Below are 24028 nucleotides of genomic sequence, written 5' to 3'. Positions count from 1 at the left end.
TGACGGGCTTGTTTTTCTCATTGTTGCGATGATGCCCGGATTAACGACGTATACGAAATACGCCGTAGGGGGGACTACCTGCGATCTAGTGTACGAAGTAATATTGGAGGAAATGGGAGAGTGTGGATTGATCTGGCTAATTCGTGAAAACGGTAACTAGGGGTGTCAAACTAGCACCCATGCCCTCTACTAAGTTGTTAACTCCGCTTCCCTCCCGGCTTCTTGTCCTACTTTAGGTAGGCCGAAACGCTACTGAAGTGCGGAGTCAGTCCACCGTCCGAGTCCTGTTCTCTAGGAAGTATGTAGTAGGAGGCCGTACGAAGTACTAGCATGCTAGTATGTGCCACATCTGCTCAAGCTTGATCAAGTCTTTCCCTTCAAGACACCGATGCAGCTCACACTACCACTTTGACACTTTACCTCATGGCTTCCGCGGCTTCGTTTTCGCATCAATACAATTATACCCTCAATCTCAATACCTGTGTGCTCTTCTCATCTTCGTAATCCGTCGCAAGTCTTTATTCAGACAAACAAGGAGAGGAGCACTACGAAGTACTCCCAGACACTCAGGCGTTCTCTTTCCCTCTTGCACGGATACAAACTGGAGGCAGTTTAAGACTGAGAAGTACTACTTGTACGGAGCCTTCCTCCAAGACCATCCACCCTAACAAGCAACCCATTCTGCCTTTGACCCGACCATTGGGAACCTCCCGCCAAGGGTCAGGACCCCGGAACAACATCCGCAACTGCACCCCGGTACAGAGTACTTACTTACAAGGCAACTCTCCTCCCCCCTCCGATCCTCATCACACCTCGTGCTCTATTCCAGCCTCTTCCACACCCCCCCGGGAACCTGCACATCTCTTCCTCATTCCTCCAGCCCTGCGCCGAACCCCAACATGTTTTGTTTATCCCCTCCCAGTGAATGATACGCTCGGCTTATTGAACGGTGCGTCCCACATAACCAGTCATCATCCAGTCCAAGGAATCTAGTTGTATTTCGTTCCCATTCCAAGCTACGCCCAGGGTAAGTTCCAATCCCTCCCAGGCCTCTTTCCTCTTTCCTTCGTGGTTGATCTGGGAGATTTCCGTCCGTCCATATCCATTCACCCACTAGTTGCACGCCCTCGAAGGACGACCTGGTAATAATGCAACGACCCTACAGTCCAGTTCCTTGCTCCCTGGCTCTTCGTGCGGCTGTTATATGGATGGCCAAGTCTTACGCCTGACCATACATTCTTGTCCAACCAGAGGCGTCTCCCTTGGATCCCAACTACATTCGAAGTACAGTGAGTGGCCTGGTCGAGACCACAGTAGATTTCTCGCCCGAGTTCCCTGCCGCCGTGGTCTTCCCAAACCACGACCGCCGTCCAACTCTTGGTATTCCAGTCAATAGTCTCGTTATTACCTTCCCATCCCAGTCCTCACTAAGGATACCGGTGAAATTGGTCCGTTGTTCAGCCTCATTTGTATGGGCTCTGCCTCCTAACCGCGACTCTGTAAGTCTTCCTTCCCCTACTTCGTACATATCCGGTATGTACTGGAGGTCTATATCTCGTGCCTCCTATAACCCCAGACTTGGGTTCACACCATTCCGTTCTTGTCATCAATAACTAGACCGCAAGCTAAACCCGCCTGCAAGAAATCTCCCTCAATCGGTGATTGACAATAAAGTAGTTACCCCTTACGCACAATATATCGGGCCCTGATCAGTCTCCCGTCGTGACGGATATCTGGAAGACTACCCTCTTTCTCCCCCGCCTGACCCGCACTGATCTGCGCACATTATTTTCGAGCTTGTGTGATAGTGATGGTGGAGGTGGCCTCCACAACTAGCTCTCGCATTTCATAGGTATGTGTCTGCGTCCCATCTTCATCCTTCATCCTTCATCCAAGAGAGCCGCTCTACACCAAACCAATCGTACTGGATCGTACAGGGTCGTGATATCCTCTCCGGTCATCACGAACAAGCAGGGGTTTCGGCTCCATGGTGTCGACGATAAACAAGTATTGTACTTTCCTCCTAAGGGTTTTCTGTTTGGCAGTGGGGCAGCGGATGTCCCATGGTTCTTTCTATCGATGCTACTATTTATCGTCCGCTACCTCCCCGCAGGCTAATGAGATGTCTCTCCTAGCTTAATCCAGCCATCCTTTCAACGAGCCACTAGGCACCGCCTGTAAGCTATCTTTATCTTGGACCTCACGCCAGTCTCGAGCTGGGACATCTGTCGTCTCCGACTAGGTCCAACGCACTGGGCGACTGTTAGGTTGTCCACCGCCTTGAACAGAAACATCAGCTACACCATTCTCCAATCACCAGCTTCCCGCCATTAGATCAGTCCGCCCCCACGGCAAACCAGCCTTCCCCGACACTTTCATTTAGCGCCGACTGCAACTAGCAAGCCCGAGGAAGCCGCACTCTCGATGTAGGGAGGGAGACCGTCGAAGATTGTCGCCTGTTTAATCTTTTGGACAAAGCCACCACTTCGAACCTGCATCCCTCTATAACGCCCTCATCTGTGAACCCGACATTGAAGTTATCTGTGCCGCCTCATCTTTGAAAGGGACAACTCCCCTAGTTTTCCGAGACCATCTGTGCGGGTACGATCCTTGGCCCATCTCCCCGCAGAGCATGTAAGGTCGCGACGAGATCAACTCAGTGCTCTGTCCAACAGTCAATCGACCTCTAATTGGCGGTGCGAAGATTGTTGTTCGAGGGGTACGGCTGCCACGAGGGAGGCTATTGGGGTCTGCGGTACACCCACGTTCGCCATGGGAGACTTCCATCACCACCAGTTCCTGACCTCCATGGTGGGCGGCCAGCCCAATCCTAACATCATGGCCCAGGAGGTCCACCAGGCCCATATGCCGGGTGTAGTGCCTTTACCGTCACCGCCTGTGGCGGCACCTTTCTCCGGAATCGGATACTTCACTGCTTTCCACGACCCGCTGATGTTCAGCGTTCCTAAAACGCAGCGGAGCAGGAGGAAATCTACAAGCGGACTAGACACCGTGAAGCACCGGCGAACGAGGTCCGGTTGTTTCATGTGTAGGAGTCGGCGTGTGAAGGTAAGAAATAACTTCGGGATGCCCAGCATTGACTTTTCCATCCACCTAACGATTGAGTTCTTGTAGTGCGACGAAACGCGGCCGATCTGCGAACGTGAGATTTAGTTTTCCACTTGCCACATATGTTTGCGCGCATATATTGGAGGTCACTGACGAGATACAGGATGCAAGAAAGGAAACCGAGAATGTATTTACCCCGATCACCCTTCGTCTAAAGCGCCCGGATCGCAAGCTTCAGCGAAAGAGAGCCCGCCACCCGCGCCGTCTCAGCAAGTGACCAGCCCTGAATCCTCGATAGGCGGCGACGAAGCAGACACGGAAGTAAATGTCAAACTAGAGCCGATTCCCGACGAGGAGGAGGAGGAGGAGGCGGAGGATTCGGAACAACCAAACTGGAGATACACTTCATCCCAAGGACCTAGCGGAGCAGGGTCACCCAACCTTACAAAATCCAGCACGCGACACAGCTCCGAGACCCCTTCTCTAGAAGGCAGCAAGAGCTCACCATCAGGTTCACCAGCGACGTCGAGCACCGTGACGTTGAACGCCTACCAGTCCGATCCAGCTCTACACGTCACCAATACACTCGCGAGTTGGTCTCACCTGCCGGCCGACTTCCAATATTACTTGAATAGCTTTTGCGAAAATATTACACATTACCACTACTGCCTTCCAAACGACCCGGACGGATTCTTCCCATCTTTGCTAGTCAACGTCGCCCTCCAGAATGAGGCTCTCCTCAACGCGGTTGTGGGGTTCTCCGCCTACCATGAAACACTCAAAAAACCCGATGCCAAGGTCGAAGACTTCTTGAAGTATTATAATAAGAGTGTCACGCTGCTTCTGAATTCTCTGCAGAGGAAGGAGCCGCAAACAGTGGCAACAATCGTGACAGTACTGCAGTTAGCTACGATAGAAGTTAGTCCTGGCTTTGTTCTCCCCCCCCCCACCCAACCCAACGTAGCGCCATACGCGTTTTCATTTCATCGCATCCGTGTCGCGAATCTATACTTACTTACTCTGGCAGGAATATCTCGGAGATTGGATTAACATTATGGGCCATCAGAAAGCCGCTCTACAGATCCTCATGAATCTATTTACCCCCGAAACAGTCATGCTTTCTCCAGTTAGCCGAATGGTCCTAGCTTGGTATCAACGCTTCGACGTCTTCGTCGCAGTGATGGGAGGGTTCAAAACGGCGCTTCCACGAGAGTGGTTCACGGCCTTTGTCGATTTCTGCCGAGAGAGGATTGCTACACACCCCCAGGAGGTTGAGTGGAGGCTGGAGGAGGGCACCGCGTTCTTGCGACTTGTCTCGATGGAGATGTCTATGCTTTACGCGAAGGGATATCGAGGCGAGATATCCCCTGAAGGGTTCAGGGCCGAGCACGATCGTATATCGAGAGTCTTGGAAGACTGGAAGGCGAACATTGACCCTGCGCTCACGAATCCAGCGTTCTCCGTGAAATCGTTCCCTAACCAGTATCCATTGGATCCGGAACGCGACATAGTCAACCCTTACGTGCCTGGGACTCTGTACGAGCAGCCTCTCGTGTCCACGACTCTGCTTACATCGGAGTGGCACTCCATCAGCGTTATGCACAAGTGCCAGTCCCCGACAACGCAAAGAGAGCAGCTATACGCGGAACTCCGAGAACATTCCTATGCCATTTGCCAGATCTTTGAGGCGATCGAGCGCTGGCCGAAGAGTCCAAAGGGTGTTTTGATTATGATCGAGGCCTGCATCGCCATATCGGCCCTTTTCTTACCGCAAGATAGGAGGCATCATAACTGGATCCGCCGCAAGTTCGCTCTTATGGAAATATTAGGGTAGGAGGATATTATGCATTCTCTGTCTCAAAGGATGCTCTCATTACGTAGTTCCCCCCCACTCCCGAGGACTTGATGCTAACGTTGCTGGCTTAAACCAACAGGTACATTCATCCTCTAACCCTGCGTAGCAAGATGAGCGAGCTTTTCCGCGAGCCATCCTGCGTTCGGTGGTGGCTACCAAACGACGAAGGTTTCACGCCGATACTGCAAAGCATCCGGACATTTGCCGACGAGCGCAACGCCGTTGCCGTTTCGGCGCAGGTGGAGAATCTAAGGGAGGTACGACATGTCTTTGCCAAGATGCAGCTGTCGGATGATACCGGAGGCGATGAAGCAGCAGCAGCTGCTGCTGCTGCTGGCGGTTCTGGTGGTGGACCGCCGAGACTCCCCGGGATGGGGAGGTAAAGGGTGAGGGTGACCTAAGGGGGTCGACTGTATTTATTGCATAGGTGTATACGGAGGCGAGTTGGGTAGGCGATATTGAATTGATGATATAGGCTGCCTTGCGCTTGAACACAAGGCGTGTACCTGGGTTGATGACTTTGGATTCCAACATTCTCGTTCGAACCCAGTAATCATAATGCTGAAGCGCTTTATGCAGAACGCACGGCAATCTAGAGGACAACCTGTGGGACTTATCAATTGATTATTATTACAATGGGTTTACACTCAATCTACAGCTTAATTTTCCTTCTTTCCTTCCAGTATCCTCCCACGACACAGGACCCCCGAAACCCATTCCCTTTTTTTATGCAAACTGCAAACCTTTTCTCCCTATCCCCTCCGTGCAAGTGGAATACTCTTATAGCGTCACGCGATCGATACGGCTCAAGCTTCACCTCTCCTGCTGCCTGCTCGGCGCGGTGTTGCGCCCACAGAATGTCGTGGCAGCCACGCGAGGCAGACACGGACTATGGTCACGGCGCTGCGAGTCAAGGCGTTGTCTCTATTATCCGCTTCATCACGCATCGTCTGATTGGGGAATGTGGGCGCGAAGGGAAGGGGGGAAAAGGTTATCGCAGAGTTGCATGGAAGATGGTGTCGGTGTCCTTAAGTAAAGCGGTGATTTTAACGCTAGTCTCTGCGCATTGTATAGGTGGTCGTTTACTCCTTCTTTTCCTCGGTGGGATTGGTATCAATGTCGTCGGGAGTGTTTTCCTTTTCTTCAGTAGGCTTTTCAATTGTGTCTTTCAGCTCACCAGCAGCGCTAGGTTCCTCGGTGGATGCTGGCGCATCAGGCTCTGACGGAGCAGGAATGCTCTTCTCCTCAACCGGCTCGGAAGGGGCTTCTTCTACTAGTGTAGTCGCGTCCGCAGAAGGCTCCCCGTCCTCCGCAGTATCGGTAGAAGGAATCTCCTTCGATTCTGAGGTTTCCTTTCCGTCTGTCACGGCGGATGGCGCTTCCTCGTCTACTTCAGTCGACTGACGTTGTTCCTGAGATGCCGCCGGCGCAGATGTCTCCTCCTCACTCGGTGCTTCAGGTTCAATATCCCCAAGGGGAGCAGCCTCTTCCTTGTCTTCATCGCTCTTCACCGGAGCTACAGTAGATTCAGCAGTGGCAACCGTAGGGGTCTCGGCCTCCACGGATGACGAATCCACAGACTCCCCCGACTCCTGCATCACAGAATCCTCCACAATAACCGGAACTTCCTCGGCCTCAGGCTCGGCCTCCTCCTCTAATACCGGCTCCGCGGATGCCGCCGAGGCAATGTGCAACGCTCTGGCTCTTGCCGCAAGTTCGGCCCCCTCGTCTTCATCCGCCTCAATGACGGTAGTAACGGCGCTGCCAGTTGACGGGCTGCTACGGATATGGCGCCTGGTATTCGTCCTTCCAACGCCGTGGTCGTCCTCAGCGCGTGGCGCGTCTTCTGCTTTCAGGAAAGCTTGGCCCCCGGGGAAGACCCCTCCGGTTGGTAATCCACTCACAGGTGTTGCCTGCGCCTGCTTATCGCTAACTGCACTCAATTGCGAGGCCTTTTCTGGGTCCAGTCCCTCAGCTTCGGGGGGAAGTTTGTAGGTCTCGCCAGGGAGGAGGTCGTACATGTCGCATACTGTCTTAAAGAAGACGTATAGGCCGGTTTCCCTCTCGACAGACCAGAAAACACTGCGATGCTGGAACCAGGCGTGGGCAAAAATGCGGTGTAGTCGGCGGAAAACATTGACGAGGTTCTTCATGGCGATATTCTTGTTATGGGTATCGGACAGTGCGACGAAGCGGCTCGGGAAGATCTTTTGGTCGGTCACAACATTGGCGGCCCAATCGAGCGTGTGGCAGCAGTAATCGATAGCGCAGCAACTCTTGGGTTGCTCGTGGACGGCGCAGAGGAATTGCCACTCTGAGGCTCTCATCTCGGGACACGTCGAGGCGCTACATGGTGGGGTATCGAAGAGGAATCCAATAATTAGGCTGTTGCATTGCGAGATTAAGAACCGGCAGAGCTCGTAGAGCCAGAGGGTACGATCTGTAGAGGGAGGTGGGGTCGCGAGCTGGACAGCCGTCGATCGAGTGATGGGTTGGGTGCGACCTTTGCTGTGGTGGTAGTGCAACGCGGCGAGGTGTTCTTGCAGTTGGAAGGCAGAGTCGAGCTGTGTAGAGGAGTGTGAGTTTAGGATCCGTAAGAAGAAGCCAGAACAAAATCGCTTAGAGAATTGAATAGAGAGCTCACCTCGCTCAAGGGCATCAACGGGGGGCCAGCTGCCATGTCCGCAGCTTTGGTGCCGCGATGAATCCTTCGCTTGGAGCTCGTTTCGAGTATCGCCTGCTCGATCTGCGATGCTTGGCGGTTTGCGGCCCCATTGCCAGAGGGGGAGGCTGGCCCGATTTGTATTTCCGCCGTGGGAGGCGGGCTGGGGAGCCGCGGTGAACTGGGCGGCATCGACATGGTAAACGAAGAGTCTCAAGGTGTTGAAAAGAGTTTATGACTGAAAGAGTGTCACGGGTTATCCAATTCGGAAGTGCTGATAGCTGGGTATCGTGATGATGATGAGGCGAAAGGAAAATGCAACGGAAAGCTGGGCTGGAAGTTGGGAGCAATGCAAGATGTTGCCAGGGAAGGCGAGGCGAGATGAAAGCCGCGTTGAATTTAGCGCCAGGAACCATGGGCAACTGCACGAATTGGCGTGGGAGACTGCTTAGCTTAGTCAGCGTCGACGTCGCATGCATCTAAGCTGAGGTATCTCCCCTACCTTGAATAATATCAAATGGGAGAGTTTTGTGACGGCAAAAGGGAGATATCAGAGTCCTGTAAATATTAGCAACCCGAAAAGTTCTCGCGGTATCGGGATCATCCAGACTCTCGCCTAGCAGCTTGTCTGGCTGGCGTTGGGCACGAGTTCATCGGGCCCACAGGAAACAGCTTCGAGCCTCTGAGCATCCGTCCGCCTTACATCTCGCCAAGCACAATGGCAACGGGGTTCATAAATGTTTATCCACTTGGGAGAGATTCAAACTACGAAGTAATTCAAACTAGCATAAGCCCAGGGAATAGCTATTTGAGGAACTTCGCATAAAAGGCGTCAGAACGCTTCTCAAGTTCATACAATATATCGCTATGCCTTGTCCTTCAAACGAGAGGGGGTGGATTGTCAGCACCTGGTCTTGCTGTCTCGGCTTCAGACGGCGCAAGACTGGTTATTGTTAGGACACAGAACAAGAATGAACGGGAGATTGTGAGGTCGGGAAAATTCCGGTTAGATTCCAAAAGGTGCCCCGCGAATATGGAGAAGAAAAAAGCTACAATTGTACCTCTGACGACCTCCGCCATCCCACATCTGGTGGTGGGGTTGTTGTACTTGAATGTTTCCGAGTGACATCGCCACCAAAGAAACAGTTCCAGTAGCCATATAAACCAGTCTTCCGTTGAAGAGGAGCTCTTCATATTGCAAAGACTGAAATCTTCGAGATTGATACCGGCTTTAGTATAAAAGCTGCAAATTCGATCGTTGTCAAGCTTCAGCTACATTTCCAATCATGGACTATGAAGATGATGCGCCACCAGACCTCGTCGACGTTGCTGGAGACCACGAGCTAGAGCAACAACAAGAGGAAGGGGAAGAAGAGGTGCCCTTCAAGGTCCCCATTACTATAGTAACAGGTACTACTGAATATTTTTGTTAGATTTATATTGAGGGCGGTATTTCTCTAACAAAATGAAAGGATATCTGGGCGCCGGGAAGACGACTCTGCTTAATTATATCCTGACAGCGCAGCATGGCAAGAAGATTGCAGTTATCATGAACGGTGAGGGAAAAAAATTCAAGAAGCAACATAGGCCTTTTAAGATAAGGCGGCGGACCCCCTATGCTAATTACCGGACTGCATTCAATAGAATTTGGTGATTGTAGGTTACCAGATCCATGTTACACAGTCGAGCACATGAGCTAACTCTTGTACAGCCATGGATATTGAAAAGTCCCTTACTGTCAACAAGGGGGGCGAGCAGGTCGAAGAATGGCTGGAGGTCGGCAACGGCTGCATTTGCTGCTCTGTTAAGTAAGATCCCCAAATGCTAAACATTCTTCAACGGCCGAGACTGACGAGAAACAGAGATTCCGGTGTCAACGCCATCGAGTCCTTGATGGAGAAGAAAGGCGCCTTTGACTACATCTTATTGGAGACCACCGGATTGGCCGATCCGGGTAACTTGGCGCCACTATTTTGGGTTGATGATGGCCTAGGAAGCACCATCTATCTTGACGGCATAGTGACTCTGGTTGACGCCAAAAACATTATTCGCAGCTTGGAAGATCCTCACGGCGAGGTACAAAATGAGGCCCACGAAGATACTCATGGGCCATTAATGACGACGGCACATGTCCAGCTATCCCATGCCGACGTCATCGTCATCAACAAGGCCGACTTGGTAAGCGAGGAAGAGCTTGAACGCGTGAAGGAGCGCATCCAATCTATCAACGGTCTCGCCAAGCTTCACATTACCGAAAGAGGGGCCGTTCCTCAACTTGAAGGGTTCCTATTAGATTTGCACTCTTACGACCGTGTTTCAGATCAAGATCTCCGTGCTAAAGGCCACAGCCATCTAGACCCGGTACGCGCTTATTCGGCCCTTGCAACAAGTGATTGCCTTATACTGACGTAGTTATTCACAGACTATCTCGACGCTTACCATTCTGGTCCCCGTACTCTCGTCAGAGCAATTGGACAAGGTGGATGTTTGGTTGAGGTCGGTGCTTTGGGATTCTGAGCTTCCTGGCTTCCCATCAGCGGCACCATTCGAGACCCATCGATTAAAAGGTCGGCTGGTCCTCAAAAACGGCGCTGTCAAGATGATCCAGGGCGTGAGAGAGATATTCGAGATTCTAGATCAAGAAAGGAACGGCGAAGATCAAGTCCCACAAGAAGGCAAGATTGTTGTGATTGGTCGCCACCTGGTGCCGGAGAAATTCGAGAGAAGCTTCCGCAATGCGATAGACTAAAAGCAAGGGTTAAACGGGAATAGAGAAAAAGAATCTTGAGCATTCCTCGCTGAACTCAACAGGTGCCTAAGCCGTCATTAAATGAATCAAAAGAGTCCAGCTAGTTGTCGAGTCATTTGGTGGACGCTGTGCTTCGCCATGCTGATGTACTTCCTCATTTGACTATCCCGGAATTTTCGTCCGTATGTCAATTTTAGAAAAGAAAAGGGAGAGAGTCCCTTACCGCTCATCACCCTTGCATTCTCAGGCTCATGAAACAAGCCAACTGGTCAAGATTATATGGATGGGATCGATGAGGGCGCTTAAAAGTGAAGGATTATTGTCATGCCATAATAAGTAATAAGTACGACGCACGGCCTACAAATACCAGCTGTCAACACCTGTCGACACCAAGAGTTAATTTTTGCCACCTGGCATTGCCTTGCAGAACTGACGAGGCCCTGAACGAACGTTCGTATCCAAAGCCTTCTCTTGACGACATCCAAGAAGATCACATACTTCAGCATCGCAAACACCCACGTCTGGAAAGCTTCAATCTCCCCGACAGAAATCTACCTCCCGCCTTACACATACCGCGACAGCATCGTACGCGCCTATTCTCGAGATCCGGCATTTGCCGAAATCAAAATCAATGATGAATCGACAAGGTAGGACCCGATACGCTTGCCAAGCTTGCTTCTGTTCATGCCCTCCGCGCCCCGACAATCCCGTTTGCCCCTTCAAAAGCCCGGTCGAAAACAAAATATTCGCATCATTCTCGATAGCGCGGTGCTGTTACTCATGTTATCGCCCTTGCGACGACGATGGCTCTCGAAATGCCTGCGATACCGACCTGCGACACCCGCCACTGCGTCAGATCCAGCTGTTTGGGACCCAATACAATACACCGTAGCCTTTCTTGCAATGAAACTCCTCTATCATTCTTATGTTTGGGGTAGTTGCCATTCTCAGGCGATCTGGTTTCTTCCAAGCACACTTGTGCCCGAAGATCTCTCCTATCAGTTGAGCATCTGAACTACTGCAGTAACGGTGTCCGTTCCGCTGCGTTGCTATCGTCTGGGCCTGCCGCACAACTATTCCTATCTATTCCCTACGATATTTCAAGTTTCCAGATTCAAAATTTGCGCCCTTTTATACGCTCATATCCGGGAACGTTTAGAAGCTAACGACGCCTCTATCAGGAGCGGTACCTCAAACAATGCGCGGGATACCTACTGGGTTTGGGGCCCAGCAACAACCTCAACAACCGGGACGAACCGTATCGAACCGGATACCGAATGGCGGAAAACTAGGTAGGGAACCTGTGCGACGAGTTGGGACGACGGCCTGAGCACGTGGTTGATATTCACGCATCGATTCTAGGAAATAACGGCTCTGGATGGTCAGCGTTTGGTGGCGGTATTTCTATGGGCGGCGCCGGGCTTCAAAATGCTCACCGTCAAGCGGGAGCTGGAAACTTGAGCTTCGCACAGAGCCTACTCGCCTCACAAGTGCCTGCGGCTCCGCTCGACTTAGCGTAGGTTTCCTTTTCCTTTTCTCTATTTTGTTCCGTCATTGTGAATCAATGCCTGCAAGAACGCATCTCCCCCGCCCCCTCCCCTTCTTCCTTCCCTGTTACAAACTAATGATGGGAGTCTTTTCTCCGTCCCCCCTCCAACACACACATACACACATTGAGCAATACTCTCTTCTGTACGCTCACTTCTCCCCTTCCCCCTCTCGTCCGCATGCGACACATACCACCATAACCCACCATAACCCGCCCTCCTTCTCTACCTTTCCACTGTTTCTTTTTCCGTATCTGTTCTTGCGAGACGACCTTCGAGCATCCCTACGCTTCGTGGCGGCTGGTTATCCTAGCTGCCGTCTTCGAATCAGTATCTTGCCCTCATGACTGAGAGGAGATGAGCCATCCGCCATCTTCTGTACAGGGCATCGGTCCCACGCGCGTCCGGCTTGTAGTCAAGCGAGCGCCGATGGAAACAATGGAAACTGCTGAGTCGGCTGAAGCCCTAAGGAAGAACGGCGTTAAGTACGCTGCAATTGTCAAGGGGTAATGTCTGCTTTTGTGTCCTGTTCTGCAACTCATCAATTTCACTACCCTAGTCGAGACAAAAACACGCCCAATGCGGTTGTTAGTCCGGCTCCAAGCTTGCTTCTATCCCTTGTTGTTTTTACATCTTACATCAGTGATTCTGGGTCTGCTAACGCAATATTAGTGAATTTCCTTCCCTATCGAACTCGGCGCAAGTACCCGCCTCCAGTCAAGGGGGAATGTGGTCGGCAGGTGCTGGTATCGGCGGTGCCCGGGGCGTGACTGGACAGGTACCACGGCAAGGGTCAGCACCTTTACCGCAACAAACGCAACAGGAGGATATGTTTCCCGGGGCGTCAGGGCGGTTGCCGGCAAATCAGAATGTCTTCCGGTTTGGGAACCAGTCCACCATCAATGCCTCTACATCATCCCAAGTTCAACCAAGCAGTGTGGATGATTTTCCACCTTTAAATCGAATCGGCGGCGACCCAAGCCAAGAGAGGGGTGCATCTCTTATGTCTGCGTTAGGCTTCGGTTCTCAAAACAACTCCTCGGCAGCTTCAGGGCAGAGCGCTAGGGCCGAGAACGGTCTGTTAAGTGCTCTTTCGGCCAACCGTGGGGGTTCTGATGGACGGAATGCATCGAGTAAGTTCCGGTAGCTTCGTACAGACATTTCCCAACTCCATGCTAACTTGGTCAAAGGTGGATCAAGGTCTCAAGATAGCAGAGAGGGCGCATCTGGAAGCGATGCACGCCAGAAGGCGGGATCATTCAGAGAAGGAAGTTTGGCTGCGAGTGAGGGATCACCGAAGGCGGCAGAGACGCGGAATCGTCTTGGAGCTATCGGTAATGCTCCTCCCCCCTCGAAAGCCAAGGAAGTCGAAGAGCCTTCCGTTCCTGAAGTCCAAGACCCTCTTGCGGGCATGGCGCCGGAGGACAAGTGGGGTCTCAAGGGTCTTCGCACACTCATGAATAATTACCCCGATTATAACGCTATGGTACTAGGAGTCGATCCCAACTCCCTAGGCCTTGACCTGGCATCGTCTGAGTAAGTCTCCCCAGATCCCTGGGATCTCAGTTCACAATATGTGGTCATTCCAACATAACGTCGACATTTCTAACATGTTCTGTGACAGACTCATCTCCACCCAAATTTACTCGTTATTTGACGATCAACCACCGCGGCCGGCGATTCCTCACTTCAGGCTGCCTGACTGTTATAGTGTGAATAATGTGCAGCCTATCGAGACTAAGATCTCTAGTTTCAACGAGGACACTTTATTCTTCATTTTCTACGCGAATGCAGGCGACGTCACGCAACACCTTGCTGCTCAAGAACTGTAAGGATCTCGCTTTGCAAGGTCTAAAACATCGTGATATCTGATCTAGCTAACACCCATGTTCCAATAGTCATCAACGAAGCTGGAGGTGGCATAAGAAACTTCAAATTTGGTTGACGAAAGACGAGCACATGGTGCCGCAACAAGTAAGCCCGACCGCCGAGAGGGGGTTCTATATCATCTGGGATCCCGCACGGTTCCAGCGAGATAGGGTAGGTTCCCGACACGGCGAGACGTCATTCCTCAGAAAGGAAAGTGGTCACGAGACTAACCGTGCCCGCCCACAGAGGGAATTCACTCTCCACTACGGCGACCTGGACACAACACTTGGCGGCGGCGCTCAATAGAGGCAGCCGACCGACGAGCTCCAGTATTCATGGGCCATGGTGTGCTAGCTCGGGCCCCCCGAACCCGGGCTTCTCTACCAAGTCAATGGTCATGGAGGTCCAGACCCACTTCACCGATGTGAATTTCTGCTTTCCTGTTGTTTTCCTACCCTCAGTACACGCATCCCCATGGAGAATGGGAGCCTGCGGAGGACCAGCTGGGCATCTACCAGGTTTTATGAGGGGATGGTGGACGGTATGTCGGTCGTGGCGGTCAATAAGGCATTGCCTCTTACTAGACGACCATACTAGTTTAAACATGTCGTGCGGTGCACGTTGCACCGCTGCTCTACTTTTGAACGTCTTCCTTTTTGGGAGTCTGTGGCTATCTGTGACCGCCAGTGCTAAAATATTCTGCGAACATGACCGTAGAATCCTAGGATCCGGCGGCCTCTGGATAGAGATTATGCGGGTCTGGCTTCTATTGTAACGTTCACGCTTCTACGTATATGAAAGTAAAAATACAGGCGCATCGCAATTCGAGCGAGGCTGGACGAGGAATGTCGTGTCAAACCCTCAGAATCTCGCCAGAGATGTACCTAAGTACCATGCGTCAAAAATGGAAATGGTGCCAGTGGTGGGTGTGAATTTCGCACGCCATCAAATATGTATGTACTTGCTAGATGAAGTAATTAGACATGCGACTTCGCGTTCTTACGAGTAGTTTCACCTGTGAGCTTGGTCAGCTTGGCACCCTCTGGCATCCCTCTGGCACCGCTCTTAGCACTTTCGGGCAAGGCTGAGAGGCAAAAAGTGGCTCGGAGTTGACGTGTAAGGTACACCACAATGTAGATTACAAGTACTCCAAGCACCTGCAAATCTCCCCCATTTAGATTTAGATACCTCCATCAATCAATCTTCGGGGGGACCCATCACACCGTCACCTAATCCTAATCTAAACCTCGACCTCGACCTCGATCTCGAGGGAACCGACTCCTCCCCAATAGCGCTATTTTATTTCTTGTTCTTTTCATCCTCCGACCTACGCTTTCTCGAGACATTGGCACCTTCCTTTATCCTTCGAATCCGAGTTTGCCGACACGATTACATCAAAGGCTCTCCATTCCCTCGGTTCCGAATTGCGGGGACTTACCTTGCCTGTTCAGTCCCCATCCTCTCACCTACCATCCCAAGAGCGGTCTGCGCGGTCTACTCGAGCCGACGAATAAGTCCCATATCCATTCTTCACCGCCACCGATTTGAGTCGACATTTCACGATTTTGCCCGCCTTTTGATTCCGATCCTCCTATTCCGCAACAGCAACCATGTCAGACCAACAAGTCTCCTTGCCATTCCTCATCATCCTCCTCTTGACCATCGGCGTCGTCACCCGCTACCTCTTTTTCTCCTCTTCGACGTCGGGACCGCGGGCGCGGAACTCGAGGAACAATTCGGGGCGTGATGCGAACGCGGCGAGGTTGAGGGAGGTAGCGGCGCAGCGGATACAACAGATGTTCCCCCAGGTGGATCGGAGGACGATATTGTGGGATCTGCAGAGGAATGGAGGGAGTATACAAGCGACTACCGAACGAATCCTGGCGGGCAGGATGGAAACGGTAAGAGATGCCCATCGTTTTACTTTTTACCTCTACGGCATTTTACCGAGCGCCGTTGTCTAGTCTTATCTTACCCATGAAGGGGGGAAGAAGCTCGCTCGCTGATCTCTTGTCTGTCTCTTTACAGCCCCCTATCACTTTCCAACCGCAGCCACCTCCCGGATCGAATCCTTCAGCAAACACAAGCGCACAGCAGGCTAAGCAGGCCGGACGACCCAAGCAGCCCGACCTGATCACGCGGTACAACCTACAGAACAAATTGTCGAGCGAGAGCGAGGAGGGCACGCCATCGGAGGAGAAGAAGAAAGAAGGCTGGAGCTCAAACAAGGACGAGAGGCAAGCGCTGCTCAAGAAACGAAGGGATGAGATGATTCTGGCGGCGAGACGGAAGATGGAGGCCAAGATCGCTGCCGAGAAGGCGGCGGCCGGAGATGCGGGTTCTTGAATGGATCTTTTTCTGGGGCCGCAAATCGGCGTTGGATGGTTTTTCAGAGTGTACATGCTAGCGGGAGAAATGTGATACATAGATGGAGGTTGTTCTTTTTTGTTGCTTTCAATAGGAAAATAGGATGTCATGTGTATGATATAAGTGCATTGGCTCTATGCTAGAGAATCTCGTCCACTCTCTTGATGCGCATTGAAGAGGGACGGGCTTGGCTAAAGTGTCCTCCAAGGAAGAGCTTGAGCTCTTTTCTCTCCTATTTTCTGCGGCTGCGTTGTCCAATCCGTGCAGTTGCTTACATTGAAGTATGCACTGAGCTGTGCCGAAGTCTGCTTCGTAGATATCTCCATCGGCCTGCCCACATTGATCGAAGGTTCGGGAATGGCGACCATGTCGACAAGGAATTCACCTGTCGCTCTCTGCCAGGTGCCAACCGGCAACCATCCACCTGGTCGATCTTGCCTCGTCCACTTTGCGAGATTCTCGCCAGGCAGCCCATTGTGCATCCCAGCTTGGGACCCCACTAAGAATCCAAGAGCCCGCAATTGTAAGTTTACATTTTAATGGCCCATCACTCTGGACAACGCCCAAATCCACAACAGTTGATTCCTCACTTCTCGAGCCGCGATTTATTTTCTCGACATCGGAGTGGTCACACAAGTTCACCAACCACATCCAGAGATAATCCAGCTGATGGGCTGACCTGCATATATCTCTTGCCTCGTACGAGATTCTTCCTTGATCCAAATCTTTTCTCCTGTTATTTTCTGTGAGAAAAAAAAAACAACTTCACAAACTTAGCACAACCTTTCTTTGTTGGTTGGTTGAGCTTGCCTCGAAAGTTATATTGTGCTGCGATTATCCATTCCTCACCATTAAATAGAATACCAGCCAGCCTTGAGCCTTGCTGTGCTCTGTTCCAACGCTTTGCCGTATATAACCCCCCACCTACGACTTTCGCTCAACCCTTCGAGGAGTTTGTGAGAAGTGTTCTTCTTCCAAGGCGCTTCCAGCAACGATATTTTTCGCGAGTTTGGCCGAGAAGCGGATAACCAGGTTGTCCCGCGCATACTCCCGTCGGCCCATTTGGTGGCCGCCAGACAACAAAGAGAACGAAGCCTCCGACCATATACGTAATAGCTGTGCTGCGGCAACGGCAGTCCCGTCGCGTCTGTGGAGTCGACGTCCCTCGCCCCGACGATTAATGCCTCGGTCCTTCTTATAGTCTTCACTTTCTTCGTCCAGAACCCCCCCTTCGGCATTTCTGCACCCTGGCTGCCCAGTTGGGCACCTAGTGTCCGCCTCGCCTTACTGTAACGAGTGACGACCACGCATATCACATACTGGATGAATCTCACCACGGCGCCCTCGAACAACGCTTCAAGGAACCATGGCGCTAGCTTACGAGCCAGAGAGGGATTTCTATAAACTCCTTGGTTTGAGTGGCCCGTCTGGCATCACAGAGTCGGAGGTCAGGCAGGCCTACCTTAAATGCGGTATGTCTTCTTTATTCCAAAGGCCCATGGACTGTTTGGATATAGCACGAGACTAAACGTTTTACTCTAGCCCGAAAAGCTCATCCCGATCGCGACAGGTCGAATCACTCAGCGACCGAGAACTTCCAAGACATCCAACAGGCATACGAGACCCTCAGAGATGACACCAAGCGAGCCAAGTACAATCGATTAAGAACGGAGGGCATAGTGCGGGAAGAGGCTAGGAAACGAGAGGAGGCTCGAAAAAGAGACAATGAAGAACAAGGAAGGAATCGGAGGCGTACCCCGACCGCGAGCCAGCAGTTTGGGCCGGAGAAGTACTTTGCCCATGGCCAGCGTGCGCCCAAACCCAATACCTCTCAAAGGCAGCCGCCGCCGGGAGTTTATTCTGGGTGGGCCGAGATGGGGTAAGTAGCTTGTCGACTTCGATTCACTCAGACTTCACTCAACAGTCACTAACTATACGACTAAAGACGGGGCAATACAGGAAAATGGGGAGGGACTACGGGGTCCCGAACTCAGAAGCCCGCCCCCGAAGCTCAACCGCGCCCTCACCCGACTAGCAGAACCCCAAGGAAGGCAGCAGCCCAACGACCAGGCTCGTTCGCAAATTATAGGGAGCAGATGAGCTCGGAGGAAAGCCCCCCCAAGAACGGATATCGGCCAAATAGCTCAACTATAGGAGACGAGCCTCGCGCCAAGAGCAATAGCTATGCCTCGACTCCAAGGACAGAAATACCCAGACCGTCGATGTCGGGCGGATCTGATACCGACTCGGAACACATCGAGTCAATACTAAAGGGTCGTACGAGCCAGCCTTACCAACGCACCCATGGAGAACGGACGAAGATCTTTGAAGGACAGGCACAAACGGCAAGCTCGGGGGAAGAAAGTCGTGGCAGGAAACCGACAAAAGATGGCAGAACGTCAAGCCGCTTTGATAAAGCTAATGGTGGGTTTATCAATGTTCTATTCGAGGTGGCCTAGTTCTATCATCGCCCTGGATACCTAACATACTTGATATTGCAGGTCACAATGACGAGTCACAAGCAAAAGCAAAATCGAGTTCAGGGTATGTTTTGCTATTGTCCAATCACTCATATCTTTTATTACCTTGAACCCGCCCTTCCCAGATCTAACTTGCTTTCCAAAGGTTCTATCCAGCTGGCCAGCCCAATGGGACTTCCCCGCCAAAACCTCCGCAGCCCCTTTTCACTCAGCATGCTACTGAAGATATGGGTTCCTGGTTTGTACGCGATAGCGATCAGAACAACGCCTTTCGGTTCACAGCTGGTGGAAAAGATGCTCCCGAAACACCTCTTCGACGAAGCAGGTCAAGCGGTTTCATTGGTCGTAAAGCGTCCCCAGCCAAGAGGCCGAGACAAGCTGCAGACTCTTCACATCAGAGTCCAGCGGTGGATGAGACTCCCGAGACTCCCAACGTCAAATTCGACCCCAAGGATTGGAGTGATATAGGACCCCAAGCGTTCGAACCACGACCCAACGAACGCACACAAGTGTCGCCAACCCGAAATTTGCGCTCAACGCTAAAGAAATCCACGACCTCACGGCCGACATCGACTCCACATCGTGCCACGGTTAGTGACGAGGCAGAAGAGCCGACGGCAAACCTAAATACGAAGTCAACCAAGTCTAGGAATTCCGGGGCTGCACGTGTTGACAGCCCTCTCGCCATGGATATCGACTCCCCGCCTCCTCCGGCATCTTCCACGCCGACCCAACCCCCTCGCGCGAGAGCAATGCCTGTTGAACCGTCGAAACCCGAATGGCGTGCTGGAAAAGCCAGCGAGGCAAAGCCTAAGACTAGCACTTCAACTCCTACCATGCGCTCGACAGTTAAGCCTACTAGCGGCGGATCGGAGGATACAGACGAATTCCGGGCCACCTTCAGCGAGCTCAAAAACGTACCTCCATTCGTGCCTCAAGGCACAGGGCTGGCGTCCATTGGTGATTTGAAATCGAGCTTACCCTACACCAGCCAGCCCTCTGAGAGCATCCCCATCAAGCAGGACAAGCCGAAGCCGCGCACAATGGACATGCCGACCCCTCCCATTGCGCCAGTGTTTCCCACCGCCCTGGGCAGCAACGGCATACGACCTACCCCCGATATTATAAGCACCTACCGCCGATCGTTCAATACGTACCTGTCGCTGTGGAACGTGTATCATTCTATCATGGTCAACCATTTCGCAGAGCGGCAGAAGCAAATGGCCAATGCGCAAGCGATTACCGTCAAGGAGATACCCGCCGAGAAACAGCGGATAAGGGAGCGGAAGGAGTGGCTGCGGCAGGATCGGGAAGTGCGGAAGAGGTGGGCGGCGGCATGCGAGGAGCATGAGCGTCGGTTAGACGAACACTTGAATGTGCTGGACAAGATGGGTGTCGTATGAGAAGAGTTTTATGATTTTGTGAGGTCGATTACAGGACTCTCCTCTTCTCTGGAAATGTGTTTTTTACATGCATGCATAGACTCTTGTTTTCTGAACCATATTTGGCAGGCTTGGTGTTGAGTAGCCGGATTTTTTGAGACAGATACCCTCTCCGGTTTGTTTTCCCAACGGCCATGGAAGACTTTACGCAGCTATCACGCCAAACTATAGAAGTTCATCAATTTACGAAGATACGCCCTCGGGAGTCATGCGCTATCTGTGTGCCTGTGTTGTGTTGCCTTACATTTGATGGATGTGAGTCAACACAGGCTCCCTAACTTTGATGTTATAGCCCCTGGTGTTTTGTCTCATAGCAAAGCTTATTTTATGCTTCTCGAATATATTGGTTGACACCTCGATACAATCTATCTTACTTGGAATTTGGGCTAACTTTCGGCCTCGGCCTCCTTCCGGGTCCCTGCCCCACCTTTTCGGGGCACCAACAGATGACCTTTCGGCGTTGTCCCCGGTCCACTTCCGATGACAGGATTGAAGAAGTAACAGCAGAACATAGAGCTATTAAATATTCACACATCTCCTGGAGCATACGAGTTTTATTGATAGAATACTTCATCCTTGTATGGAGAGTGCACCTGATGCCGAGTTTCCCTGGTTGCACCCTCCCTTTGAGCCCTGTCAGATTCTCTAAGATCCCGTGGATGGCTTCTTAGATTTTCTGAGCCTCTATATGCTACGAAATCCCCAATAGGAGTAAATTTATAGCAGTCTCTGATGTTGTGCTGAAGAGGTGAGTGCACCTGAGCTGCCTGGATACTATTCTTTGTTTCTTTCTTTCTCTCTCCTTCATCTACCAGAGTTGGCTTCAGCTGGAATCAAATACATCCACCAACACAAATAACTTCGCCTCTCTCTTAACCTACATCTATACCCACTATCTCCTCAATCTGGCATGTCTACTCTTTCATTCTGTTGTAGCTTCCTAATCACCCTGACTAGGCCCTGCCTTTTGGACCTCTCTTGCCTCTAGATCCAAGAGAATCCAGGCAGTAAGTTCACTCTGGTTCGCCCCAAAGAGAAATCTAGGTACCTCATTTCATCTAAATATTCAAATTATGCGAGTGCTAGGGACAGGATGTTCTCGCCTTCTTCTCTTACCCTCTCAAGTGAGAGGGCCCCTTCCTAATCTCCCAAGCAAATTCATTCGACGAGATATTAGATCCTTCCGCACCCCAGAATAGGCGAGTGCAAGGTGAGATTGGAGACTGGAGAGCTCTCGCCTATTCAAGAGAAGCTTTTCATATTGTCTCCTTCCCTCCTGGCCTCCCTCCTCTACATCCTTTATCCTCCCTTCTACTTCAGCCCTCTCCTCTCACTTGTTTCTTCCTCACTCTTCATACTCAACCGACCACCGCTGCTCTTCTTCCCCTCGAAACATCTTTGAGGACGACCCCATTTCCATTTCATCAAAACATCTTCTACAGCTTCCTTCTCACTCTTATTTAAGTGTGTTCTCCTTCTACTTCGTTTCGAAACGCACCTTGACATTCTCATCACCACGCTGGACTCAGAGCTAACCACGCCTCTCACAGCTTTTTCAATCACAAACTTTAAGCCACCATGTCTTCCCAATCTTGGACGGAGACTGAGCGCGTAAGTTGAGCCACCCCATCCATTGCCATTCTCCCGCGTCATAGCATCCCCAACGCTAACATGGAAGGCAGGCCAACCTGTGCATGCAGGTTCTCGACCAGTGGCGTCCCACGAAGGGCCACGTCGACTGGGATAAAGTCGAAATCAAGGGCCGCACCAAGAAGGCCTGCCAACAAGCTTGGCACAAATTCTGGTCTGACATGAGGGCCAAGCAAGGAGAGGACGATGGTGGCAGTCCTACTCCTAAGGTTTCGCGTATGTTTTTTTTTTTTTTTTTTTTTTTTTTTTTTTTCCATCTATCTCAATCCCCCTCACCACCACTCCGACCATTGCCCGACTGACAAGTTTCGAATTCCCTCTCCCGGTAGCCCGCAAGCGAGCTGCTCGCAAGCTGAAGGTCAAGGACGAGGAGCAGGGCAGCTCCAGTGAGGACAACAGTCCTTCCAAGAAGCGTGTTCGTATCAAGGTCGAGAAGATCGAGGATACCGACGATGAGGTCCCCAAGACTCCGGTCAAGAAGCGCCGTGGCCGTCCCAAGGGTAAGTTCTCTCACTCTTCTTTTTTCTCCTACTCGGCTGGGTGGACTGCTCTCCGAGCGACGTATTGCATCACAGATGCTAACTTTTCAACGTAAATTCGACAGGCTCTGCCAACAAGAAGCGCGTCAAGACGGAGATCGTTGATGATGAGATCGATGTCCCCGGCTCGATCGAGGAGGTCAACGCGGCCGCTGCCTCCTCTATTGGCGACAACGCCTAAGGATTCCAACATTCGCATCTACCACCTTTTTTTTTTTTTGGACGGCTGGTGAATGACCAGTGCCCCGTTTATACTTGCGCCACTCGATGGAATGAGCATATCCCCGGTTTTAGTTGTTTTCCTTTTTTTTCTTCTCTCCTATTTTCTTCATGATTGCCCTCTCTTGAGACCCCAGGCAACTTTTTCTTTCACTTTTCTTCTTGATCTCGCATCAGTAATTCTCTTTTGCGATATGAAAGGGGTTTGGTATTAGGAGCCATATGAGTTGCTCATACGTTGAGAAGATAGCGAGATAACTCTGGTTAGAGAGATGAGTCGCTTCCGTTTCACTTGAGACGGCGCGCTTTTCTTCAACATTGATATTTTCCACAGGCAAGAAAAGCCCCCTTTTCCCAAAGGGAGAAGGGTATAACATGGCACAGGCGCTTCAGATTGTTAACTAAACCTGAGGGTGGAATAAAAAAGAAACTTCTATATCAAACCTAATGATGAAGCCAAACCCGTGATCGCGATCGCTCCAAGAAAGTAAACACATCTTGCAAGTAAGTGTGAGAAGACTACCACAGCTCCTTTCCTAGACTGTCAACTGCCAATCCCGAACTGGGAAGGGTTTAGTAAGTGGACTCGCCACGAGCTACACTTGATTTCCTACGAGTTTGGAGGGGGTTTCCCTGCCAAATAACATCTTTCATCCATAGATCCCACTCAGCTGCATGCCGTGCCCTGCAGTCTAGACAGGAGTCTCTGCAGGAGGAGGACCAGAAGCATGACACGGCGGCGGCAAGCAGTACGAAGCACGCAGCACGCAGCACACCCTTATGGACGCAGAGGACGGTGTGAAGGACGTGGTTGGTTGTCTGGTTTGGTGCATCCACAGGAGGGTGGGATTGTCGGGATCGGGGAGAAGTCGTGAATGTATGTATGTATGTAGGATGTAATGGTGTGGTACCGTATAGCAGCACGCAGTCGTGCTCTGCCACTCTAGCTTCCCGCACCCGTAATTACGAGGCTATCGGAAAGAGCAGAACCATAAGTACGTAGGCACAAGAACTGGACGGGTCTGGGATGCTGTTACGACGAGCAGGCTGTCACTGCGAAACTATTATTACCTCGGAGAGGCATTCTGTAGCCTACTCCTACACTAAGCCACTCTGGTGCTCCCGACCCGGCACACCCACCTTTCTACTATGGAGTCGCGCCCTGCATGAAGTGTGTGCGACGATGGCCCAGCTGATGAGAGGAGATGACCTCGGATGCCTCCATCCTGGAATCATAGAGCGAACAAGAAGGAATAATACGGAAAGGAAATATCGGACTCGGGTGATCCACCACCTTTTATGTGCTCTGGATTCTCCAGGATTCTGCCTGTTCTTGCCTTGCCTGGCTGGACAGACACCACCTTGATACTGTCGAGGGGCAAGTGCCGATTGCCTCGAACAAAGGTACAGGACGACGATGACAGTTGGGGGCTATGGTGATGCACCTGGCAGATCCCTGTCCATAGTATGTTGTACCTGGTTTCTAAGGATCTGTAAGTACAAAGTTCGGTATTCGGTACAAAGGTACCTGCACCCGGAGACACGATGGATCAATGATGTTCAAGTTAACGCCAACCAAT

At 51.6% G+C, this 24028-nt stretch overlaps 7 protein-coding genes across 7 annotated transcripts; 6 read left to right on the top strand and 1 right to left on the bottom strand.

Annotated features, from left to right (window-relative positions):
* Nucleotides 1–2772: 2772 nt before the first annotated feature.
* On the top strand, nt 2773–5307 carry SAPIO_CDS7323 (C6 finger domain-containing protein; the record flags this gene model as incomplete). The annotated part of the gene is made up of 5 exons (XM_016789207.1): nt 2773–3069; nt 3136–3163; nt 3233–3987; nt 4097–4899; nt 5004–5307. 5 exons carry the CDS (start codon nt 2773–2775, stop codon nt 5305–5307), a joined length of 2187 nt encoding a protein of 728 aa, XP_016641034.1.
* Nucleotides 5308–6006: 699 nt separating this feature from the next.
* SAPIO_CDS7322 (Mob1/phocein family protein) lies at nt 6007–7784 on the bottom strand (the record flags this gene model as incomplete). The annotated part of the gene is made up of 2 exons (XM_016789206.1): nt 6007–7488; nt 7569–7784. The coding sequence occupies 2 exons, from the start codon at nt 7782–7784 to the stop codon at nt 6007–6009; spliced, it is 1698 nt and encodes a 565-aa protein (XP_016641033.1).
* Nucleotides 7785–8872: 1088 nt separating this feature from the next.
* Nucleotides 8873–10335, top strand: SAPIO_CDS7321 (uncharacterized protein; the record flags this gene model as incomplete). Its single annotated transcript, XM_016789205.1, has 6 exons — nt 8873–8996; nt 9059–9142; nt 9231–9242; nt 9298–9394; nt 9449–9947; nt 10009–10335. 6 exons carry the CDS (start codon nt 8873–8875, stop codon nt 10333–10335), a joined length of 1143 nt encoding a protein of 380 aa, XP_016641032.1.
* A 1985-nt stretch (nt 10336–12320) lies between these two features.
* On the top strand, nt 12321–14057 carry SAPIO_CDS7320 (uncharacterized protein; the record flags this gene model as incomplete). Its single annotated transcript, XM_016789204.1, has 6 exons — nt 12321–12367; nt 12555–13015; nt 13073–13418; nt 13507–13710; nt 13781–13922; nt 13998–14057. 6 exons carry the CDS (start codon nt 12321–12323, stop codon nt 14055–14057), a joined length of 1260 nt encoding a protein of 419 aa, XP_016641031.1.
* Nucleotides 14058–15361: 1304 nt separating this feature from the next.
* Nucleotides 15362–16097, top strand: SAPIO_CDS7319 (CUE domain-containing protein; the record flags this gene model as incomplete). The annotated part of the gene is made up of 2 exons (XM_016789203.1): nt 15362–15652; nt 15780–16097. The coding sequence occupies 2 exons, from the start codon at nt 15362–15364 to the stop codon at nt 16095–16097; spliced, it is 609 nt and encodes a 202-aa protein (XP_016641030.1).
* Nucleotides 16098–17484: 1387 nt separating this feature from the next.
* SAPIO_CDS7318 (uncharacterized protein) lies at nt 17485–20001 on the top strand (the record flags this gene model as incomplete). Its single annotated transcript, XM_016789202.1, has 5 exons — nt 17485–17590; nt 17661–17997; nt 18064–18542; nt 18620–18662; nt 18744–20001. The coding sequence occupies 5 exons, from the start codon at nt 17485–17487 to the stop codon at nt 19999–20001; spliced, it is 2223 nt and encodes a 740-aa protein (XP_016641029.1).
* A 1617-nt stretch (nt 20002–21618) lies between these two features.
* Nucleotides 21619–22410, top strand: SAPIO_CDS7317 (uncharacterized protein; the record flags this gene model as incomplete). The annotated part of the gene is made up of 4 exons (XM_016789201.1): nt 21619–21651; nt 21723–21906; nt 22020–22190; nt 22295–22410. The coding sequence occupies 4 exons, from the start codon at nt 21619–21621 to the stop codon at nt 22408–22410; spliced, it is 504 nt and encodes a 167-aa protein (XP_016641028.1).
* Between the last annotated feature and the right edge of the window lie 1618 nt (nt 22411–24028).

Source organism: Scedosporium apiospermum (genome assembly GCF_000732125.1).
Source record: "Scedosporium apiospermum strain IHEM 14462 chromosome Unknown SEQ_SAPIO_0110, whole genome shotgun sequence".
Classification (NCBI taxonomy): domain Eukaryota; kingdom Fungi; phylum Ascomycota; class Sordariomycetes; order Microascales; family Microascaceae; genus Scedosporium; species Scedosporium apiospermum.
Note: the sequence above shows the minus strand (reverse complement) of the source record. Positions and strands in the feature narration are given on the sequence as shown.